This window comes from Tympanuchus pallidicinctus, unplaced genomic scaffold, assembly GCF_026119805.1.
Source record: "Tympanuchus pallidicinctus isolate F22 unplaced genomic scaffold, pur_lepc_1.0 scaffold54, whole genome shotgun sequence".
Classification (NCBI taxonomy): Eukaryota; Metazoa; Chordata; class Aves; order Galliformes; family Phasianidae; genus Tympanuchus; species Tympanuchus pallidicinctus.
In genome coordinates this window covers 475,528-495,720 of record NW_026294774.1, presented here as the reverse complement: position 1 = coordinate 495,720, position 20,193 = coordinate 475,528, and the positions used below count along the sequence as shown (strand labels likewise).

General features: G+C 49.6%; 2 protein-coding genes across 2 annotated transcripts in view; one reads left to right on the top strand and one right to left on the bottom strand.

The window, feature by feature from the left end:
• Window positions 1–20,193, top strand: part of LOC128091903 (olfactory receptor 14J1-like) — a 335,467-nt gene that overhangs the window by 12,898 nt on the left and 302,376 nt on the right. The window lies entirely within an intron of this gene.
• LOC128091867 (olfactory receptor 14C36-like) lies at window positions 283–12,378 on the bottom strand. Its single transcript, XM_052705271.1, has 2 exons — window positions 12,185–12,378; window positions 283–1,050 (listed from the first exon to the last, which is right to left on the bottom strand). Exons 1-2 carry the CDS (start codon window positions 12,371–12,373, stop codon window positions 283–285), a joined length of 957 nt encoding a protein of 318 aa, XP_052561231.1. The 5' UTR covers window positions 12,374–12,378.

The window sequence follows — 20,193 nt, the reverse complement described above, 5'->3', positions numbered from 1 at the left end:
GTACTGCAACATGTCTCCCAGGAAGGAAGACAGACAAATTCATTGCATGTCCTTTGTTTTATTAAGATTCAGGAGAGAGCCTGCTTCCCCATGTACAGCATGTCTGGATGACACTGCACAGGTACAAACTGAGTAGTAATTGAAGTGGATAATGATAATTTCAGTGAAAAAAATTAGAATACATAAAACACAGAATAAAACATTCAATAAATTACACTTAGAAAATGAATATATAAACCAAAAGCAGGCAGTTTGATTCTGTTAAAATCTGCATTATAAATCTTACATAGGAAAAGGTGGGCAGTTAACTGTTTTCAAAACACATTTGGCCATTACTTTCCACAGAGCATCCTTGAGATCCTGGTTCCTCATGCTGTAGATGAGGGGGTTCATTACTGGAGGCACCACTGAGTACAGAAATGACACCACCAGGTCCAGAGCCGGGGAGGAAATGGAGGGTGGCTTCAAATAGCCAACCATGGCAGTGCTGAGAAACAGGGAGAGCACAGCCAGGTGAGGGAGGCACGTGGAGAAGGCTTTGTGGCATCCCTGCTCAGAGGGCATCCTCAGCACGGCCCTGAAGATCTGCACATAGGACACAACAATGAATAGAAAGCACCCAACAGCTAAACAAACACTAACAAGGAGAATCCCAAATTCCCTGAAGTAGGAGTTTGAGCAGGAGAGCTTCAGGATGTGGGGCATTTCACAGAAGAATTGATCCACAGCATTGCCATGACAAAAAGGCAGTGAAAAAGTATTAACAGTGTGCAGCAGAGAATAGAGAAGCCCACTGCCCCAGGCAGCTGCTGCCATGGTGGCACAAGCTCTGCTGTCCATCAAGGTCCCGTAGTGCAGGGGCTTGCAGATGGCAACGTAGCGGTCATAGGACATGATGGTGAGAATGCAATACTCTGCTGACATCAGAAAGAGAAACAGAAAGGTCTGGGCAACACATCCAGCGTAGGAGATGTGCCTGGTGTCCCAGAGGGCATTGGCCATGGCTTTGGGGAGAGTGGTGGAGATGCAGCCCAGGTCGAGGAGGGCGAGGTTGAGCAGGAAGAAGTACATGGGGGTGTGCAGGCGGTGGTGGCAGGCTACAGCTGTGCTGATGAGGCCGTTGCCCAGGAGGGCAGCCAGGTAGATGCCCAGCAAGAGCCAGAAGTGCAGGAGCTGCAGCTGCCGCGTGTCTGCCAACGCCAGGAGGAGGAACTGGCTGATGGAGCTGCTGTTGGGCATCTGCAGATCCTGCTGGGCCTGGAGTCCTGTGCAGAGTGCAGAAGATAATCACAAGTCAAGACCATTCTCAGGGACACTTCTGCTACACTATAACAGTTTTTCTTTCGCTTAGGAAAATATTCAGCTTGCATCATAACTTGAATTTAATTTCCTGAGCTTCACCATCCCTTAAGAACTAGAAGCTTAAGGAGTTCCTACTTTCCTTTCAATTCCTAATCATATCCCAGCCTCATGGATATTTTCCTTTTATGAGCAATTTCCTTGTTTCATATCTTTCCTTAGTCTGCACTCAGAGTGCACATCCCTACCCCTGTGCACTTAAATTTGTTTCAGAGAAATTTGCCTGTTTGCAGGGTAAGTGCATTCTTCACGTCTGCACAAAATGGCAATCATTTCAGCTGGTGCTGTCCTTTGGGAGAGGAGAGGCTGAAAGCATTTGAGGAGATACGGCGGCACATTGAGAAAGGTACAATTCAGGATTTGCAGAAATGTATTCATATTTCACAGCTCCTTTCAGATTTCTGCTCCCAGAACTTCCCCCATCCCTTGCAAGAGGAAATGGAAAATCCCTGCCTTCTCTCCTCTTGCTAAGCATCCTTGGAAACACCCTGTGGTGCATTGAAGCTGTGATCCCCCTGCCCCAGGCAGCAGCTGTGGCAGCAGAAGGCCCCTGCCCTGCCCTGCCCTGCCCTGCCCTGCCCTGCCCTGCCCTGCTGTGATGGAGGCTCCTTCCCCCCACACATCTCCCCACAGCGCCCTGGGCAGCTCCCCAGGCAGGCTGAGTGCTGAGCCTGGCAGGCAGCACAGTCCCTGCCCCGGCACACAGCCCCTGGGGCACAGCAGGACCTGCTCTGCAGGACAGCCCTGGGCACCTGGCTGCAGCCCCGACTGCACAGCCTGCAGCCGTGCTGGGACACGCAGCCCTCAGGGCTGTGCTCTGATGCTGCAGCGCGGAAGCCCTCAGCTGGAGCAAACCTATTTCCATGATAAAGAAACAGAGCTTATGCAGCCTGATCTGCAATGAGATGTCCAAATTTTAGTGGTCCCTCCAGTAAAAGCAGCTGCATTACCAGCAGCCAGAGACTTACCTTGTTAAGGGCTGTGAGAAATGCTTCTTCAGTGAGCTCACAGCCTGGTCACAGTGTACACATGCTGAAACCTCTCTCTTCTTTCCCTTCTGTCCTCATGACACCTGCAGATCATTTACCCAGCCCTGCTATGTGCTGCACAGGAGCTTCTCCTGGGCACAGCTGCCTCTGCAGTGCTGCCCACTTGTAGGAGCTCCCTGTGTCCCAGGAGCCTGGCCCAGCTCAGCAGCAGGGGATGAGATTTCTTTCTCTCCCTGCAGATCTCCATGGCCATCCTGAGCTGACAGCTCCTGCAAGGCAGCAGGGTAATCAGTGCAGAACGTACTTCAAAGTCAGCTCTATTCAGCAGCACATCCAGAGGATTCCAAAAGCACAGTCATTCATACTGAATGATGTTTGATGTTTGATTACAGAAGCAAATGCCACATCTGGAGACCTTGGCTAAAGACCCATAAGAATAAAAACAACACACGGAGAAGAACAGAGAGAGTTTGACTTCCCCGTTCAAGGCAGCGAATCATTTGAGACAGTGCAGAATCATTTAGGTTGGAGTGGACTTTAATGATCACCTCGTTCCAAGTCTCCAGCCATAGGTAGGGTGTCCAGCCACCAGATCAGGCAGCCCAGAATCCCATCCATCCTGACCTTGAGTGCCTTCAGGGATGGGGCACACAGAACATTGTGCGACCTGTTCCACTCCCTTTGACTAGAAATTTTCTTCCTAAAAGGTGAACTAAATCTCCCCTCTTTAAACACACAGACACTCAGTGATGCCCAAGGTGCCTGGGGTGATCCCAGCTGTGTGCTGGTGCTTGTAAGCTGTGGTGGAAAATCTGTGAGACAGACACCTCCTTCCTGAGCATCAGCTGAGGGCCAGAAGGGAGGCATTCTTGGCCATCCTAAATGCCACCACAGCCCTGCGCTTAGGGCACCCACTGTGCCTTTTTCTCCTGTCCCCATGGAGCATGTGGTGTTATTCTGCTGACCAAATGGATGAGCTCACAGCAGAAGAGCCACATCTTCCTCTCTGCTCCACCTGTGACATACTCTGGAATTCAAGGCATTACAAAGCTAGGACACATCTACATTCTTTCACTGATGACACCTTAGTGTGCTCTGTGCTCTCACTTGAATGGCATCAGAAGTCTAGGGTCATGACAGTTCCTAGAGAGTTGACAGGAAAATGGCAAATCTTAAAGAAGAGGACAAAAGTGGACATTGGCAATTACAGAGCTGTCATTCTCACTTCAAAGACTGGTAAACTTAAGGAGAAAATGGTGCGAGGAGTTAATGAAAAACACCGGAAGGACAATTCTGTCATTGGTCACAGGCAATGCTAGATCACGAAGGTCCTGTTTAACTTAATGGCCCTTTATGACAACATCACTCATTGAGCTGACCAAGGGAAGCCAGTTATCCTTCAGGAGGTTATCCTGTAGGATTTCAGGAGAGCCTTTGATACTATTTCTCAAGTATCCTCCTGGGCCGAACGTCCTGCATACGGCTACACAGAAACATAATGTGATGGGTGAGCAGTTGGCGAATGGGTCGGACCAAAGAATTACAGTGAATGGGGTTCCGTCAGTCTGATGGATGGTCATCAACAGGGTTCCCCAGGCCTCCATTTTAGAGCCAATTCTCTGTAATGTTCTAATCACTGACTTGCATGCAGGACTAGAAGATGTTTTGAGCAAGTTTGCTGATGATACCGGATTGGATGGAGCTGTTGCCTCCATTGAGGTTGGAGAGGACTTGTAGAGTGTTGTGGACAAGTTAGAGAACTGGGTAAGCACCAACCACATGAAGTGTAAAAAGAACAAGTGCCTGATTCTGCATCTGGTAGGGGCAACCTTGGACACAGACACTCACTGGATATGGGACACTGGAGAGCAGTCCCACTGCAAGGGACTGGGGGTCCTGGTCGACATGAAATTGAACGTGAGTCAGCAGTGTGCCCAGGCAGCCAGCAAGGACAACTGTCCCCTGAGGTGCATTGAGCATGGCATTGCCATGTGGGTGAGGGAAGGGATTGTCCTGATCTGCTCTGCACTGCTGCAGCCTCACCTGGAGCACTGGGCGCATTTCTGGGCACTTCAGAACACAAATGATGTAAAACTATTAAGGTCTGCCCAAAGGAGAGCACCAGAACTGAGAGATCTGAAGTTCAAAGTTTCATTGGGGTTGACTGCTTGTTCAGATTGGGATATTCTCACATCCCACATCCTGGGATGAGACACACTGCCCACATGGGACTTGGGCCTCACAGCATCCTTGCACCCCATGCAGAGTCTGGCAGCTGCTGTCCCCTTCTCTTTCATTTGACATCACACAGACCTCCATCACACTGCACCAGGAAGGGCCCTGAGCCAGCAGGATGGACAGGATCTCCCCGCCAAGGCTCTGGGGATCAGGGCTTGGTCTTTCTGCTCCATAAGACAAAGGAGGCTTTTCTCAGCATCACAGCCACCATCCCAGTGCCTTGGTCTGCCTGCAATCATGGCTTCCTATTATCTGCTCTAACAAGTCCCAGGGGAAGCTTGCTTGTGAATGGCCCTCAGTGGGGCCCATTAATACTCCTAGAAACTTCACTGTTCCTTCTGACTTGGTCTCCTTGAGCACTTTGTGCAATCTTCTCTTCTCTCTGCACTGGAGGTTGATGGACTCAGCAGCAAATGCCCCCTGGGGCCCATTACAACCTGAAGAGCCGTGCTGTGCCTTGTGCCTTCCTGTCATCTTCTTCAGGTGTTCAGAATGTGTACAGCAAACTGGAGAGGAATCTGGACAGAGCTTAGAGAGGAAGAGTCCAATGGGCTTTTAAGATTCCCATTTATTTATTTATTTATTTACTTATTTTTCAGTTTAAACAAGAATCTAAGACAGCACTTGGCATGTGATAATGACCCAGGATGTCCCCTAATGAGCTTTGCCCTGTCACTGTGTGTAAAAATGTCCTCCTCAACTTCCCCACCCCATTTCTACTCACATTGGCCCCATGCGACTTGCATCACTTTTCCTGCCACGTAGCATGACATCACTCCTGGATTTCAGGAAAGCCTCTGATGCTGTCCCCCACAACATTCTCATGGAGAAACTGGCTGCCCACTATTTGGATGGGCGTATGCTCTACTGGTGAAACACTGGCTGGATGGCTGGGCCCAAAGATTTATGGTCAGTGGAGTTCAATCCAGTTGGCTGCCGGTCACAATCCGTGTCTCTCAGGGCTCAGTTCTGGGACCAATTCTATTTAACATCTTGATTAATGATCTTGATGAGGGGATTGTGTGCACCCTCAGTTAGTCTGCAGACAACACCAAGTCGGGAGGGAGTGTTGATCTGCCTGAGGGGAGAAGGGCACTGCAGAAGGACCTGGATTGATGGGCCAAAGCAAACTTTGATTTCAATTGGGCCAAGTGTCAGGTCCTGCATTTTGGTCACAACAACACCAGGCAACCCTACGGGCTTGGGGAGGAGTGGCTGGAAAGCTGACACAGCTTGCAGGAGCAGAATGCTGCTCTTGAGAAGGGAAGATGTGGGCTGCAAGTCAGACACTGGGATATTGATGTGCGGAATCAAACTCTGTAACCCAAGTAAGATTGCAAGATAGATCCACCTAAATTGCACACCATCTGGAAAAATGGTGCTACAGATACAGGCCAAACTCATGCATAATCAATAGTTTTCCCAGAATTCGGATCCATATTCATTACACCTCCAAGAGTTCATTAGCTTTCAGGCCCTCCCCTCTTGTGCGTGTGTAGTGGGTCGTGGGATGAAGATTTTTTGTCTTCCTCACAAAGGCTTCTGACCTTTCTCGTTGTAAGCTTCTGACCTTTCAGGGGGGCATCCCCCCAAACTGGTTTCTTCTAGCCCTGTGGACATCTCATCTCCTCCCTGCCAAATGTCCTCGGCTGCTCTCAAACCTTATCAGTATGGCCTTCATCCCCCTCACTATCCCAGACCCAGCATCTGCCATCCCTCATTTTCTAACAAGCTCTACATTCTTACTGCTATAAACTACTTCTAACTCTCCCCTTCCCCCTCCTTATTCTCAGTCGTTCTGAAGCCTTCTTGCCTTTTCCATTTCACTTGGGCCCTTCTCACCTTTCGCCCGCAGATACAAAGGCGGCCACCAGGGGGCGCAGCGACCCAGGAGCGTGGTGAGCAGGATGGGCTCCGCAGGGTGGGGTCTTGTCTGCTGTGGGGTCTCGTTAAATATTTACCAGGGGTGACTTCTTGACATTTCTACATCTTGAGTGAACAAAACCTCCAGGGGGGAATGCACTGCACAATCCCTGCCGTAACAGTTCCCTGAGCAAGGTGACCTGCAGCCGTATCTGTCAGTAAAACCAGGGGAGCCTGGTAAGCTGACTGTACGAAAAAATATCTATATTTTGTGGAGTTCGCATGCTTTGCAGACTGTGCTTGTCACTGGCAGTCCCAAAGAATCTGCAATCTATTGCCTGAAAAAACCTGAACTACTCCCTAATCTAGCCATGAGTTCTCATAGTGCATGGCCAAACTCCGTATGTGGGGCCGTGGGAGCCCATCCTGGAATCTTAGAAACCCAGAATCCTGGAATCCTAGAAACCTTAGAAACTTACTCACTTCAGTCAGCATTCCTCAGTGATGGCAGCACGGACAATTCCTTGGTTCTTTCCAAAAGAACTCCAGAGTAGGAAAAACGCCACGTTGCATTTAAATACAGTGAATAAGGCAGCACTGATAAGCTCTGACAAGCACTGCGCAGAGCAGAATCAGCCCAAAGGAAGCTCTTCCAGCTGGCTGCTCTCTGGGCAATTCCCAAAGCAAACACTGAAGTGCTCTGTTCAGAGATAACCCACAACAGCTCTCTTATTTGTGGGAAATGCCCCGTGAAGCTGTGACCAGCTGCTATTCTGTCAGATGGAACACTTCATATTGGCACATCTCCTTTCCTTGAAGAATCCTTGAGTTGTTTGCCATTAATCAGTGCTCTATTATTTCTTTCCTTTCGTCTGGATAAAATAAGCTTCACTTTATCCAGGAGGCTGTATCATGACAGGAACAAAACCCATAGGATACCTTTGTTCTACTGAAGCTCAGGCACACAGCTGATGACTACAGAATGCCATTTTTGACCCCCATCCTTGGATTCCCTGCCTGTGTGTCCGAATGACCAACTGTCCTCATGGACAGAGGCAGCACTACTGCTGTGTCACATATGCAATACGGATTTCTGGATGTAACATGGTGACTTTTGATGTTGGTTGTTTAAAGGGAGCAGAAAATACATGGCACATCTCCTGACGTGACCTAAGGGGTCTCGTCCCTCCTAAACGATTCCACGATTCTGCTCTTTGGCTCCCCATATCCCATCCTTTTGGCACCAACAAATCTCCTTTCTTTGGCACCAACAAATCTCCTTTCTTTGGCACCCTGATTCTCATCATCTCTTTAGGTCCCCAATCCGCTCTGTTTCATTTTCCCTCATTCTCCTCTCTTTGAGGTCCCCATTCCTCTCCTTTTGGTACCCCCAAGCCTCCTGGCACCCCTACTCCCCCACTTTGGGCCCCCCAAGCTCCTGCCCTGTCCCTATGTCCAACCCCATCCTGGGCTCCTCCATGGGCAGAGGTGCACGCAGACCTTGGCAGCCGTGGGGTTAGGGGCAGCCCTAGGGACAAACAGGGGACTTGGGTGGGGACACCCAGTCTCACAGTTCCCTCATGGCTGCCCCTTGGCTCTTTTTCCCCAGCAACCTTCACCTGTCGCCGTTGACATTCCTGGTCCTGTAAGTTGAGGGGTGACCCTGGGATGAGGATGGGGCTGGGATGGGTTGCTGTCCTCTCTGTTTTCTTGGAACTTGGAGACACCTCTGGTGCCCCAAGGCCTTTTTTGGGCTCCCTGCTGCTGTGGGCGATCAATGGGCAGAGGAAGGAGGCAATGGGGGCAGTTGGGGCTGAGCAGCCTACAGGACCGTGCCTTGGCCATGGGGTTTTAGTGCCCACAATGGGTCCTTGCACCTTCAGGGTATCTCAGTGTGTCTCACTGTGTCCCATTGTCCCGGTACCCTCAGTGTGTCCCTAACACCTCCTTTCACCCCAGGTCGTGCTCAGCAGAGGAGAGGAGAATCCCCCACGTGTGAGGCGCGTGGCCCTGCATGTCTAGGTGAGCAGCATGGGGACACCTGCAACCCCACAGGGCACTTCAGGGACCTTTGATGTCCCGTGTCCTGTAGCTCTGAGGACCAGGCATCAGGGGTGGAACTGGATGGTATGGATGGGACTGTCCCTGGCCTGTTCCAGGGGGATCTGGGCACTGTCACCTCCATACCTTCCCTTGCACTCTATGGGGCGGTGCAGAGGATGGGATTTGGAAGGAGCAAGCTCAGGGTGCCCTATGGATGGCCAAGGGTCCCTGTGCAGGTGGGACAGGGGCTGTGGCTGCTGTCCCAAGGGGAACCCACATCCTGCCCTGGGCCTGTTGGTGCTGCCAGTCCTTCTCCTCCTGCCCTAAGTCCTTGGGGACAAACCCTGCAGGGACAAGGCTTCTCCTCACCACTGATGTCCTCTGACATCCTCTGATGACCACTGCTGCCCCCTGATGACCAATGTTGCCCTCTGATGACCAATGAAGACCCTGATGATTAATGACACCCTCTGATGATCAATAAAGCCCTCAGCAAAGCTTCTCTCTGTGTATCTGTGTTCTTCTTCTCATGCTCAGCAGGGACCACTCAGATCTGTTCCTGCCTGGCAGTGGCCACCACAAAGTGCTGGGAGAGATCCTGAGCTCCATGCCATGCACACCTTGTCCTACACCCCTGTGGGCTTCCCCACTCTCTCATCATCTGCTCCAGAGTCCTAAAGGATGGAGCTCCTCATGCTGCTAAGCAGCCTCAATACCGTCCCTCTGTTCTCCCTCTGCTCCTCCTTCCAGGTTCTCCAAACCCTTCATCCTTTTCTCCACATCTCCACGGAGCATGGAGTGTGACCACGTCACCCTCCTTTGACCCCTCTCTCATTTCAGCCACCTGTCCCTCCTTTGGGTCTGCTTCATTCCTTTTCCTTCAGTACCCCTACCCCTAAAACCCCAGGAGAAGAACCCTTCTGCATGGTGAGGTGGGCTGCAGGCCTGAGTCACAGGCCCTGGACCCGGGTCACTTCCTTGATGTGCTCCTCGGAGCAGAGCAGAAAGCAGCCCTTCAAATCCATCTCACGTATCTCTCCACAGAGATTAGGATCTGATGTGGCACCATGCCAAAGGACTTTCAACAGTCCAGGTAGATTTTTGTATGGGTCTTCGTAACTGATGTATTGAAAAAGTACCCACATTATCATTCTGACCATAAAGAGCTACAGCATTTAATGAAGTATTGGGAAAATACTGACTTCTCATTTAGATCCTTAAAAGATTGAGCTAAAGAAAACATAGCAAATCTCAGGACTAGTGTTCTCAAGGCTGTGTTACAGCAAAACACATCATTTTCCAGCACACACAAAGAAGTTGTTTATTAGATTGTTGCTTTGCTTACAACTGGCACCTGGTGGATAAGTGTGCTTCTGTAACTTAGCAACCTTCACTTTGGGATCCAGAGAGCTGTTATTGGAATGGTCTGGAGTTCAGCACATGACCAAAGCATTCAGAAGTGAATCTTTACCTGAAGTAAAGTGACATAATACACTGGTCTGACAGAAAGAACAGAAATAATTGGTACACAGAGTTAACTTAGGAAGTTACTGTTAAATATTAGGGGAAAAAAAAAAGAAAAAAAGTTCAGGACGTGAGAGGACAAAACTGAAATCCAAATATAGCACATCACTTTAATTAGAGTAAATAGGTAAGGAATAAGAGGGTTGTGAAATCCTAACAGTGAGCAGATTTCTGTGTTGGAAATCATCTAAATTATATAAAATATTAGTCACATGTGTCGTGGGTTAGGTGCAGTTTCATGTAATATTTTAAGGTGACAGGGACACTGCGTTCAATAACTGCTCCAAAGTCTGAAGGAAAAACAACAACAAAACCCTGCATTTGATCCATAGCCATTACCACACATCATTTGTTGTCACGGGGTTTTAAGCAAGGAAAGAATAAAGCATCCTTATGCCACGACTCAGGAATTGCTGAACCATGTTTCTCCCCCATCCTGCTAGGAGGGGCAGTGACAGAGCAGCACAGGCAGCACCTGGGAGCCAGGCAAGGTGAGCACAGCACAGCTGGGCGCTGAGTTCCAGGTGATTTTGGGGTCCCAGCCCTGCAGCACGAGGCTCCGTGTGCCTTCCCTTCTGCAGGACAGCCCGGCTCTACCACCCCACAGGCAGCCCCTGGCAGCTCAGTGCAGGCACTGTGTGGGGCAGCATGCGTGCAGTGGTACAGAGATGTGCCCCAGCACAGCCCCCGACACCACATGTCCTCCTTCTAACAGCACCTACCTCCTCCCCTTCATTCCATCTTCCTCTTCATCACCGTGCACCCTGGCTCACCGTGGGGCTCACTGGGGCTCTTTTCCCCCAGTTTGGTAAATTTCCATTGCTTGTTTTACCACAACTAGCATCTTTCTATCTTGGTGCACCATAACTGTAAACAGTTTATGCCAAACCCAAGAGCAAGTCCTTATACCTGGCAGAGGCAAAAAAGTGATTTCAGTTCTTCCGTGAAACAGAAGTGATAAAAACAGGGCTGTTCACACATCAAGCAAAGCTAAACTGGGAAGATTTAGGATGAGCACACACTGATTCCTTTTGCTAATGTAATAAATTGGTCCTTATTCTAATACATTGATCCCTTTTGCTAATCCAGCCAATTTCAGCTCCACGGTGCTTGCTGGCATCTCATTTGCCTGCAGATACAGAGATGGAACACAGAGTTTGTTAGAAAGTCAGCACTGACCCAGAGTTCATATGTACTCCAGGAGAAAGAGCAGGATGATGCCTCAGAGAAGTGGTTGGAATCCAAAAACATGTTTAGGATCATGATAACCACTAATGATAATTACATACACACATATATATATGAACTGCAAAGAAAAAATGTATCTACTAATATATAATTAAGTATTACACACATTAAAAAACATAATATAGGTGTGCTATGGGACAAACTGTGAGATATTTATAGAGACAGATGAGAAGTTTATCCCTGCTAAACTGTGACCAGGGCATCATTTTCCTCACTGCATTCATGAGCTCCTGGTTCCTCACACTGTAGATGAGGGGATTCACTGCTGGAGGCACCACTGAGTACAGAAATGACACCACCAGGTCCAGGGATGGGGAGGAGATGGAGGTGGGCCTCAGATTGCCAAAAAAGGCACTGCTGAGAAACAGAGAGACCACGGCCAGGTGAGGGAGGCACGTGGAGAAGGCTTTGTGCTGTCCCTGCTCAGAGGGCATCCTCAGCACGGCCCTGAAGATCTGCACATAGGAGAAAAGAATGAACACAAAGCACCCAAATGCTAAAGAGGCACTGATCACAAGAAGCCAAATTTCCCTGAGGTAAGACTGTGAGCAGGAAAGCTTGAGGATTTGGGGGATTTCACAGAAGAACTGATCCACAGCATTGCCATGGCACAGTGGCTGAGAAAATGTATTGGCAGTGTGCAGCAGGGAATAGAGAAACATAGTGCCCCAGGCAGCTGCTGCCATGGTGGCACAAGCTCTGCTGTCCATCAAGGTCCCGTAGTGCAGGGGCTTGCAGATGGCAACGTAGCGATCATAGGACATGATGGTGAGAATGGAATACTCTGCTGATATCAGAAAGACAAACAGAAAGGTCTGGGCAACACATCCAGCATAGGAGATGTGCCTGGTGTCCCAGAGGGCATTGGCCATGGCTTTGGGGAGAATGGTGGAGATGCAGCCCAGGTCGAGGAGGGCGAGGTTGAGCAGGAAGAAGTACATGGGGGTGTGCAGGCGGTGGTGGCAGGCTACGGCTGTGCTGATGAGGCCGTTGCCCAGGAGGGCAGCCAGGTAGATGCCCAGCAAGAGCCAGAAGTGCAGGAGCTGCAGCTGCCGCGTGTCTGCCAACGCCAGGAGGAGGAACTGGCTGATGGAGCTGCTGTTGGGCATCTGCAGTTCCTGCTGGGCCTGGAGTCCTGTGCAGAGTGCAGAAGATAATGACGAGTCAAGAGCTTTTTCAGAGACACTCCACCCTTATACTATAACAGTGTTTCTTTCTCTTAGGACAGGGTTCATTTAACTCCATAAGTTGAATTTACATGAGCTTCACCATCCCTTGAGAAGTCGAAGATGAAGGAGCTCTTGCTTTCCTCTCATTGCCTAATCATATCCCAGCCTCCTGGATACTTTCTTCCTATGACATATTTCCATTCATGTATCTTTTGTCTGTCTGCACTCAGAGTGCCCATTCCTACCTCTGTGCACTTGAATTTCTACTAGAGAAAGCTGCCTGTTTGCTGGACAAGTGCATTATTCATGTCTGCAGAGAAGCATGGAAATTTCAGCTGGTGCAATCCTTTGGGAGAAGAGGGGCTGAAAGCACATGAGGAGTTTGTGCATGTAACTGCAGACTGAGAAACGTACAGTTCAGGACTCTTACAGCTGTGATCATATTTCACATCTCCTTTCAGATCTCTGCCTCCAACTCATTCTCCTTCCCTAAGGACAGGTATGGGAAAATCCCTGCCTTGTCTCTCCTCTTGCAAAGTGCCCTTGGAGACACTCTGGGAGCGCTGAAGCTGTGATCCCCATGCCCCCAGCAGCAGAAGGCTCCTGCCCTGCCCTGCCCTGCCCTGCCCTGCCCTGCCCTGTCCTGCTGGGGGGCTCCTTCCCCCCACACGTCTCCCCGCAGCGCCCTGGGCAGCTCCCCAGGCAGGCTGAGCACCGAGCCTGGCAGGCGGCAGAGTCACAGCCTGCAGTGAGACTGACCTTGTCAGAGGCTGTCAGCGATGCTCCTCCAGTGAGCTCACAGCCTGCTCACACCATACACATCCTACAAGCTCTCTCTCCTTTCTCTGCTCTCCTCCTGTCACCTGCAGGCTGTGCTGTGTAGAAGAGCTGCTCCTGGGCACAGCCGTCTCTCTGCAGCACTGCCCACTTTTATGAGCTCCCTGAGTCCCAGCAGCCCGGCCCAGCTCTCCAGCAGAAGATGTTATTTTCTCTTCCTCACTGCTCTCCCTGGGGATGTCCTTAGGTCTCTGCATTGGCAGCTCCTGATAGACAACAGGGTCATCTCTGCACAACGTACTTTGAAGTCAGATGAATTAATCACCAGTACACAGACTGATTCCTGCAGCATTTTTTGTTCTAGCAGATTGTGTGTGCCTAGCAAAGCTGCAAATGCCCCGTCTGGTGTCGGCACTGCACATCATAACATCATGTAAAGTACAGGGAATTAAGGAGTAAATACTCCAGGTCTGTGGACGGACAACTTTCTGGATACCTGGCTCTCAGGAGAGAAGAACTGCATACCCAGAGGACTCTGAGTTCAGAGGGGAAGATCAGTCATGGCAGGAAGTCCCAGGATCTCTCCCTTGCTCGCTGCCCTGCAGTGTGTGGCTTCGCTCCCCAGCCGTGCGACTCCAGTTCAAAGCAAGGCTTTTGGTTTCAGACGCTCGCTCTCTCATTTTATATGATTTATTACCCTAAATTTCAATTTTAGTTTATAATATTGTTTGTTATCTTTTATCTTGCATTCCAATACCATATTCAGTAAAATTACGTTTCCTCCTTAGATTGTTGCCGCTGATTTGCTATTATTATTGTTGTTGTTATTGTTATTATCATTCATACTTTAATTTTTGACCAGTAGGACTGCAGGCCTGCTGCCCTCTGTCAGGGGCACAGATTGCTCTAGATAACTCCGTGACAAGGCAACACATTCAGTCATACGGTCTGCTTTTAGGGCAGATGTGTGGAGCCAAAAGTTGGACTTAATGATCCTTATGGGTCCCTTCCATTGCAGGATATGCCAGGATTCTATGATAGCAGGTACAAGCACAGTGATGTTGAAGTCACTGTGCTGTCACAGTGGATAGGAGTTCAGCAATGCCACAGTGGTGTATCAGAAATGCGGAGAGCAGTGATGTCAGAATTACTGAATTGTGGCAGTGGTCAGTATTACAGTGATGTCAGAGTCACTGCACTGTAAAGGAGAGACAAACTCAGTGATTTCAGCTCCACTGTGCTGTCACAGCTGATATGAGCACAGTGGGGTTGCAGTTGTTGTTCTGTGACAGTGGGAAGGAACATCATAATGTCAGGGTCACTGTGCTGTCACAGTGGGAAGGAGCAGAGTGATGGCAGATCCACTGTTCCGTCACAGCAGGCAGCAGTGCAGTGATGGTGCATCAATACAGATTAGAATCATAGAATCACAGAATCATAACATTGCATGGTCAGAAATGTCCTGTAAGATCATCGAGTCCAACCGTCCTCCCATCATCATTACTACCACAAGCACTAAACCAGATCTCACAGCTCCTCGTCCTGACATCTGTTGAACGCTGCCAGGGACGGAGCCTCCGCAACCTCCTGAGCAGCCATTGCAGTGCCTGACCACTCTCTGAGAGAACAAGTTCTTCCTTATGTCTAAGCTAAAGCTCCTCTGGTACAACTTGTGGCCACTTCCTCGGGTCCTGTTTGTTGCCTGGCAGAAGAGGCCAAACCCCTCCTCATCACAACCTGCCTTTAGGATGTGGGAGAGTGCAAGGAGGTCTCCCCTGAGCCTCGTCTTCTCCAGTCTGAACAATCCCAGCTCTCTCAGCTACTCCTCATAAGACCTGTGCTCCAGACCCCTCACCAGCTTTGTTGCCCTTCTCTGGACAAGTTTCAGGGTCTTTCTTGTAGTGAGGGGCCCAAAACTGAACACAGAACTTGAGGTGTGACCTCACCAGTGCTGAGTACAGGGGGGTGATGTCCTCCCAGCTCCTGCTGGCCACACTATTTCTAATGCAGGCCAGGATGCCGTTTTCCCTAACGGACACCTGGGCATGCTGTCTGCTCACATTCAGCCAAGCATCAACCAACACTCCCAGGTCCCTTTGCTCTTCACAGTCATCCAGCCACTCATCCCCGAGCCTGTAGTGCTGCATGGGTTTATTGTGGAAAAGGTGCAGGACACGAAAGGAGCTCTGCATGTGGGTTAGTATCACACGTGGCATCGTCAGAGCCAAACTTCCCAGTGAGGAAGTGGTGCCTTCACCTCGGCCCTGAGAGATCTGAAGTTCAAAGTTTCATTGGGATTGACTGCTTGTTCAGAGTGGTCCTTTCTCACATCCCACATCCTGGATGAGACACACTGCCCACATGGGACTTGGGCCTCACGGCATCCTTGCATCCCATGCAGAGTCTGGGAGCTGCTGTCCCCTTCTCTTTCAGGAAGGGCCCTGAGCCAGCATGAGGGACAAGATCTCCCCGCCAAGGCTCTGGGGATCAGGGCTTGGCCTTTCTGCTCCATAAGACAAAGGAGGCTTTTCTCAGCATCACAGCCACCATCCCAGTGCCTTGGTCTGCCTGCAATCGTGGCTTCCAATTCTCTGCTCTAACGAGTCCCTGGGGAAGCTTGCTTGTGAATGGCCCTCAGAGGGGCCTATGAATACTCCAAGAAACTTCACTGTTCCTTCTGACTTTGCCTCCTTGAGCACTTTGTGCAATCTTCTCTTCTCTCTGCACTGGAGGTTGATGGACTCAGCAGCAAATGCCCCCTGGGGCCCATTACAACCCACAGAAGCCTCCTGTGCCTTGTGCCTTCCTGTCCTTTTTTTATGTGTTGAGAACTTGTACAGCAAACTGGAGAGGTGTCTGGAGTGACCTTAATGAGGAAGAATCCAACCGACATTCATTTGCTATTTAGATATAGTTGTGTTTAAGCAAGGATTTTAATCAGCACTTGGCAGCTGATATTGATCCAGGATGTTCCCTTATGAACTTTTCTCGGTCACTGTGTGCACAAAATTACTCCTCAACATCCCCACCTCATTTCTACTCACATTGGCCCCATGGGACTTGCATTACTTTTCCTATCATCACTCTTCTCCTCTGCAGTCATCTGCTCAGTTTTAAACACCCTTTGCACCAAACTCCCCCCAGCTTTCCTCAGAGAATCAGCTGCACATGGGCAATGAAAGATTGCTCTTTTTTTTTTTTTTTTTTTTTTGCCAACAAACTGAAGGAAATGTGATGCATTTGAATGGACAGTAGAACACAGTGATCAACTGCATGCCTTGTCCAAGATGCATCTAATGAGGCTTGTCTTTCACAGAGCGTATTTGTACAAAAAATGAGTTAGGCAGAGATAGGAATGGATAAACATAATCACAGTTAAGGGGCAGATCAAAGAGTCCATCAGATTTTGTAGAGATGGAGCAAATTCCAGTAATCTTCCTAAAGGTCACAAATCAGGCAGATAGTTGGGAGATATCGGAGTGAAGAAAGAGCGAGGGATGGGGAAATCTGGAGAGCAGTGGGAAGAGCATGTGTCCAGATGGCCTGCTGAAAACATGGCCTGAACCACGGTCATTGATTTAGGAGAGCTGGAGACACCTGGAGGATGAGGGACATCAAATACGCAGCAGGGTGGAGCAGCGTTGGATGCTGGGCATTGGTCACAGGGCATTGGCACTGGCACCACTGTCTGTTCCTGTACCTGAAAGCATCTCTGTCCTGCAAACAGAGTGCTGGAAAACATTGCATTTAAGAAGAAATAAAAATGTAAATAGAGACAAAGTGTCCTCCAACACTGGTGTTTTCAACCTAAAAAGAGAGAGGACTCATGAGAATACTTCCAGTTGAGAAGTGTGTTAGCATATTTTCATTGATTTCTATCTTTGTCTTCAAACCGTTGTTTCAATTTTATTGGCATTAATGAACATCTTCCACATTTTTCAAAAATAAAATAAGATCAATTTGTGTCTTGCACGGAGCCCGGTACCCTCAGAATTTCTTTGCTCAGAACTGCAGTCTCTCAGTCATTGCAGTGACTGAGTCACACTCTGGTACTGAGCTCTTTTTCCCTCAGACATTTTTAGATGGTCACACACAGCATAGGATTCTTCATGCCCTTCATGCCCTTCATGTCAGGTACCCCGTCCCATTGTAGCATGGGTCCACACTGACTCTAGCATTCCTTGTGCTGTGTGTGTATTTCTACAAGTCTTTACCATCTTTGACATGCTTGGGCAGATTCAGCTGGGTTTGAGCTTTGGCCTTCTTAAACACAACTCAGCAGGCACACTAGGACACCTCTCTGCATTGCTCCCAGCTGACCACTTCTTGTTTACACTTCCTACGTGCTTTCTTTCTGTACTGTACACCGCAGACACTTGAAGAAGTCAAGGTGTGCTCTCCTGAAGCCCAAAGGTGTGACTTTGTCCTCTGTACTCCACTCCTCAGCTCCACAATCCCATGGCCACTGCAGCCCAGGTTCTCTTTGATCTTCACATTCCCCACCAGCCCTTCCTTGCTGGTGATTATGAGATGCACCAGAGCACCTCTCCTCTTTGCTTCCTCCATGGCTTGGTCCAGAAGCTGCCAGCTGTGCTCTCCAGGGATCTTCTGGATGGTGCATGCCCTGCTCTGCTGTCCCTGCAGCAGATGTTATTGAAAAACAAACAAACAAACAAACAAACAAAAACCAACTAGATGGGAACAAGGGCCTGACAACTTCAGGTTCCCATTTGTGTGTAGAGATGCACCTTTCACTTCTTCCTTGTCAGCAGCCAGGAACAGACACTGCTGGTCTACTCTGTTTGCCATTTCCATTTGCTCTGACCTGTCTTCTCTGTCATCTGCAGGAAGATCTCAGTGCGCTCTCACAGACGGCAGTCAGCCTTCCTTGGCTCCTCACCCATCCACCATAAAGTCTTTGTATACCCTTTATGCTACAGTCCAGTTGCACAAGTCATTTCACCGTGTCCCTGTGGTCCAAACAAGAGCTCAGGCCTACAACTCCACCAACATTTCTAGCTCAGCATGTTGTTCTCATTAGTGTGAAAATACATAAGGCAGCAACCTATCCAGAATGGATAATTGGATTTAGTGCATCTATGTTATTTTTGTTCAGAGGGTGGCACAACGTCATTAGACTCACTGTGACGCTCGGAGTTGTCCAAGCAGCACAGACACTCCTAGGGCATGGCTTTCCCGAAGGCCCTGTGCAGCATTTGCAGCTGCATGTGATTGTTGCAGACAGCCCAGAGAACTGGCCTGACACTAGGCTGCTTCTGATGTCATTCACATGGGACCCCATAGAAAACTGAGGTTTCATCAGTTGAATAGAAATGTGTGTCAGCTCTGTAGTGCTTGAGATACAGAATATGCAGCAGATGGAAAACAGAGAAAGAGCTGACACATCTTTCATGAACGCGTCTGTTTAGTTAGCTGTATACCTCTGCTTACTCCACAGAGACGGGTAAAAAGGACACACTTGGGTGCCCTAAGTGCAGGGATCTGTTGTCATTTACGATGGCCAAGAATGCCTCTATGTCACGGAATTGACCTGATCAATCTATGTCTGTGACATAGACAGCGCGGCCGCCCGCTCGGCATAGCGCACTGCAGCCCAGAACTCCTGGGCTCAAGCGATCCGGTGGGCTCAGCCTCCTGAGTAGATGGGAGTACAGGCATGTGCCAGCGCACCTGGCATCAATATGGTGAGCCCCGGGCAGCCGAGGCACACCAGGTTGCCTAAGGAGGGGTGAACCGGCCCAGGTCGGAAACGAAGCAGGTCAAAAGTCCCGTGCCGGTCAGTAGCGAGATCGCACCTGTGAATAGCCACTGCAGCGCAGCCTGGGCAACACAGGGAGACGCGGGTTCCTTTAAAATCTGTCACGGAGTTGACCAGATCCATCGATGTCTGTGACAGGGGCAACAGGCCTCTGCCCTCCCCCTCCACCCCCGTCCCACAAAAATGGGAAGGAAGGAAGGGAGGAAAAGAACAGCGGCAACAATCTATGGAGGAAAACTTATTTCACTATAATATCGGAATACAAGGTAACACAAAATATACAATTTAATTGAAATTGAGACAAATAAATCAGACAAGATGAGAGAGAGAGAGAGAGAGTTCCCGGGACCGAGTCAAACCTGAACAGCTTGGAACGGCCAGGAAAGCACCTCCAGCACCCACTGCAAGGCAGCCAGAGAGCGCCCGCCACCCGGAAGGGCCAGATCCCGTGACTGCTGTAACGTACAGGGATGGGAACCTGGGATTGGGGCACGGACACTTTAATACCTTGTACACTACATGATGTTTTGATGTGGAATACTGAAACCCCAAAACAAACAAACAAAAAAACATAGAACCATGACATTCTATCACCTCTCTGGCTGTCAGCTGATGCTCAGGAAGGAGGTGTCTCTCTCAGGGATGTCCCACACACTTCACAAGCACTGGCACACATCCAGCAGCACCCCAGGCACCTTGGTCATCACCCAGGGTCTGTGTGTGAGCAACTGACTCCCCGCTGAAGGACTCAGAGCAGGAGCTCACATGCAGGCAACTCCTTGTGCACATCTGAACTGAACCAGAGGAATCCCTGAAACTCCTGTGTCCTTGAAAAGCTGAATCCCATTTCAGCTCCAGGGTTTCCATGTAGGGATGAGATGCCTGCATTGCCTCAGCTGGATCACTGGCCTTCCCCTGGGAAGTCCACCTCCCTCTGTCCTTGTCTGTGTGCCCTTTTTGTTTCAGCAAACACTCTCTGGTAGGACTAATTACATGTTTGGAATCAGTCACTGTCCCCTGGACGTTTGGTGGTTAATTGAACAGATTCCAAAGTACAATAATAATGTTGTTGTCTTTAAGGGAGATCCAGGGACATCTCAGGGGAGATCAGTGGGCAAGAAAAAATCACATCCTCTGCTGCTGAGCTGGGCCAGGCTCCTGGGACACAGGGAGCTCCTACAAGTGGGCAGTGCTGCAGAGAGAC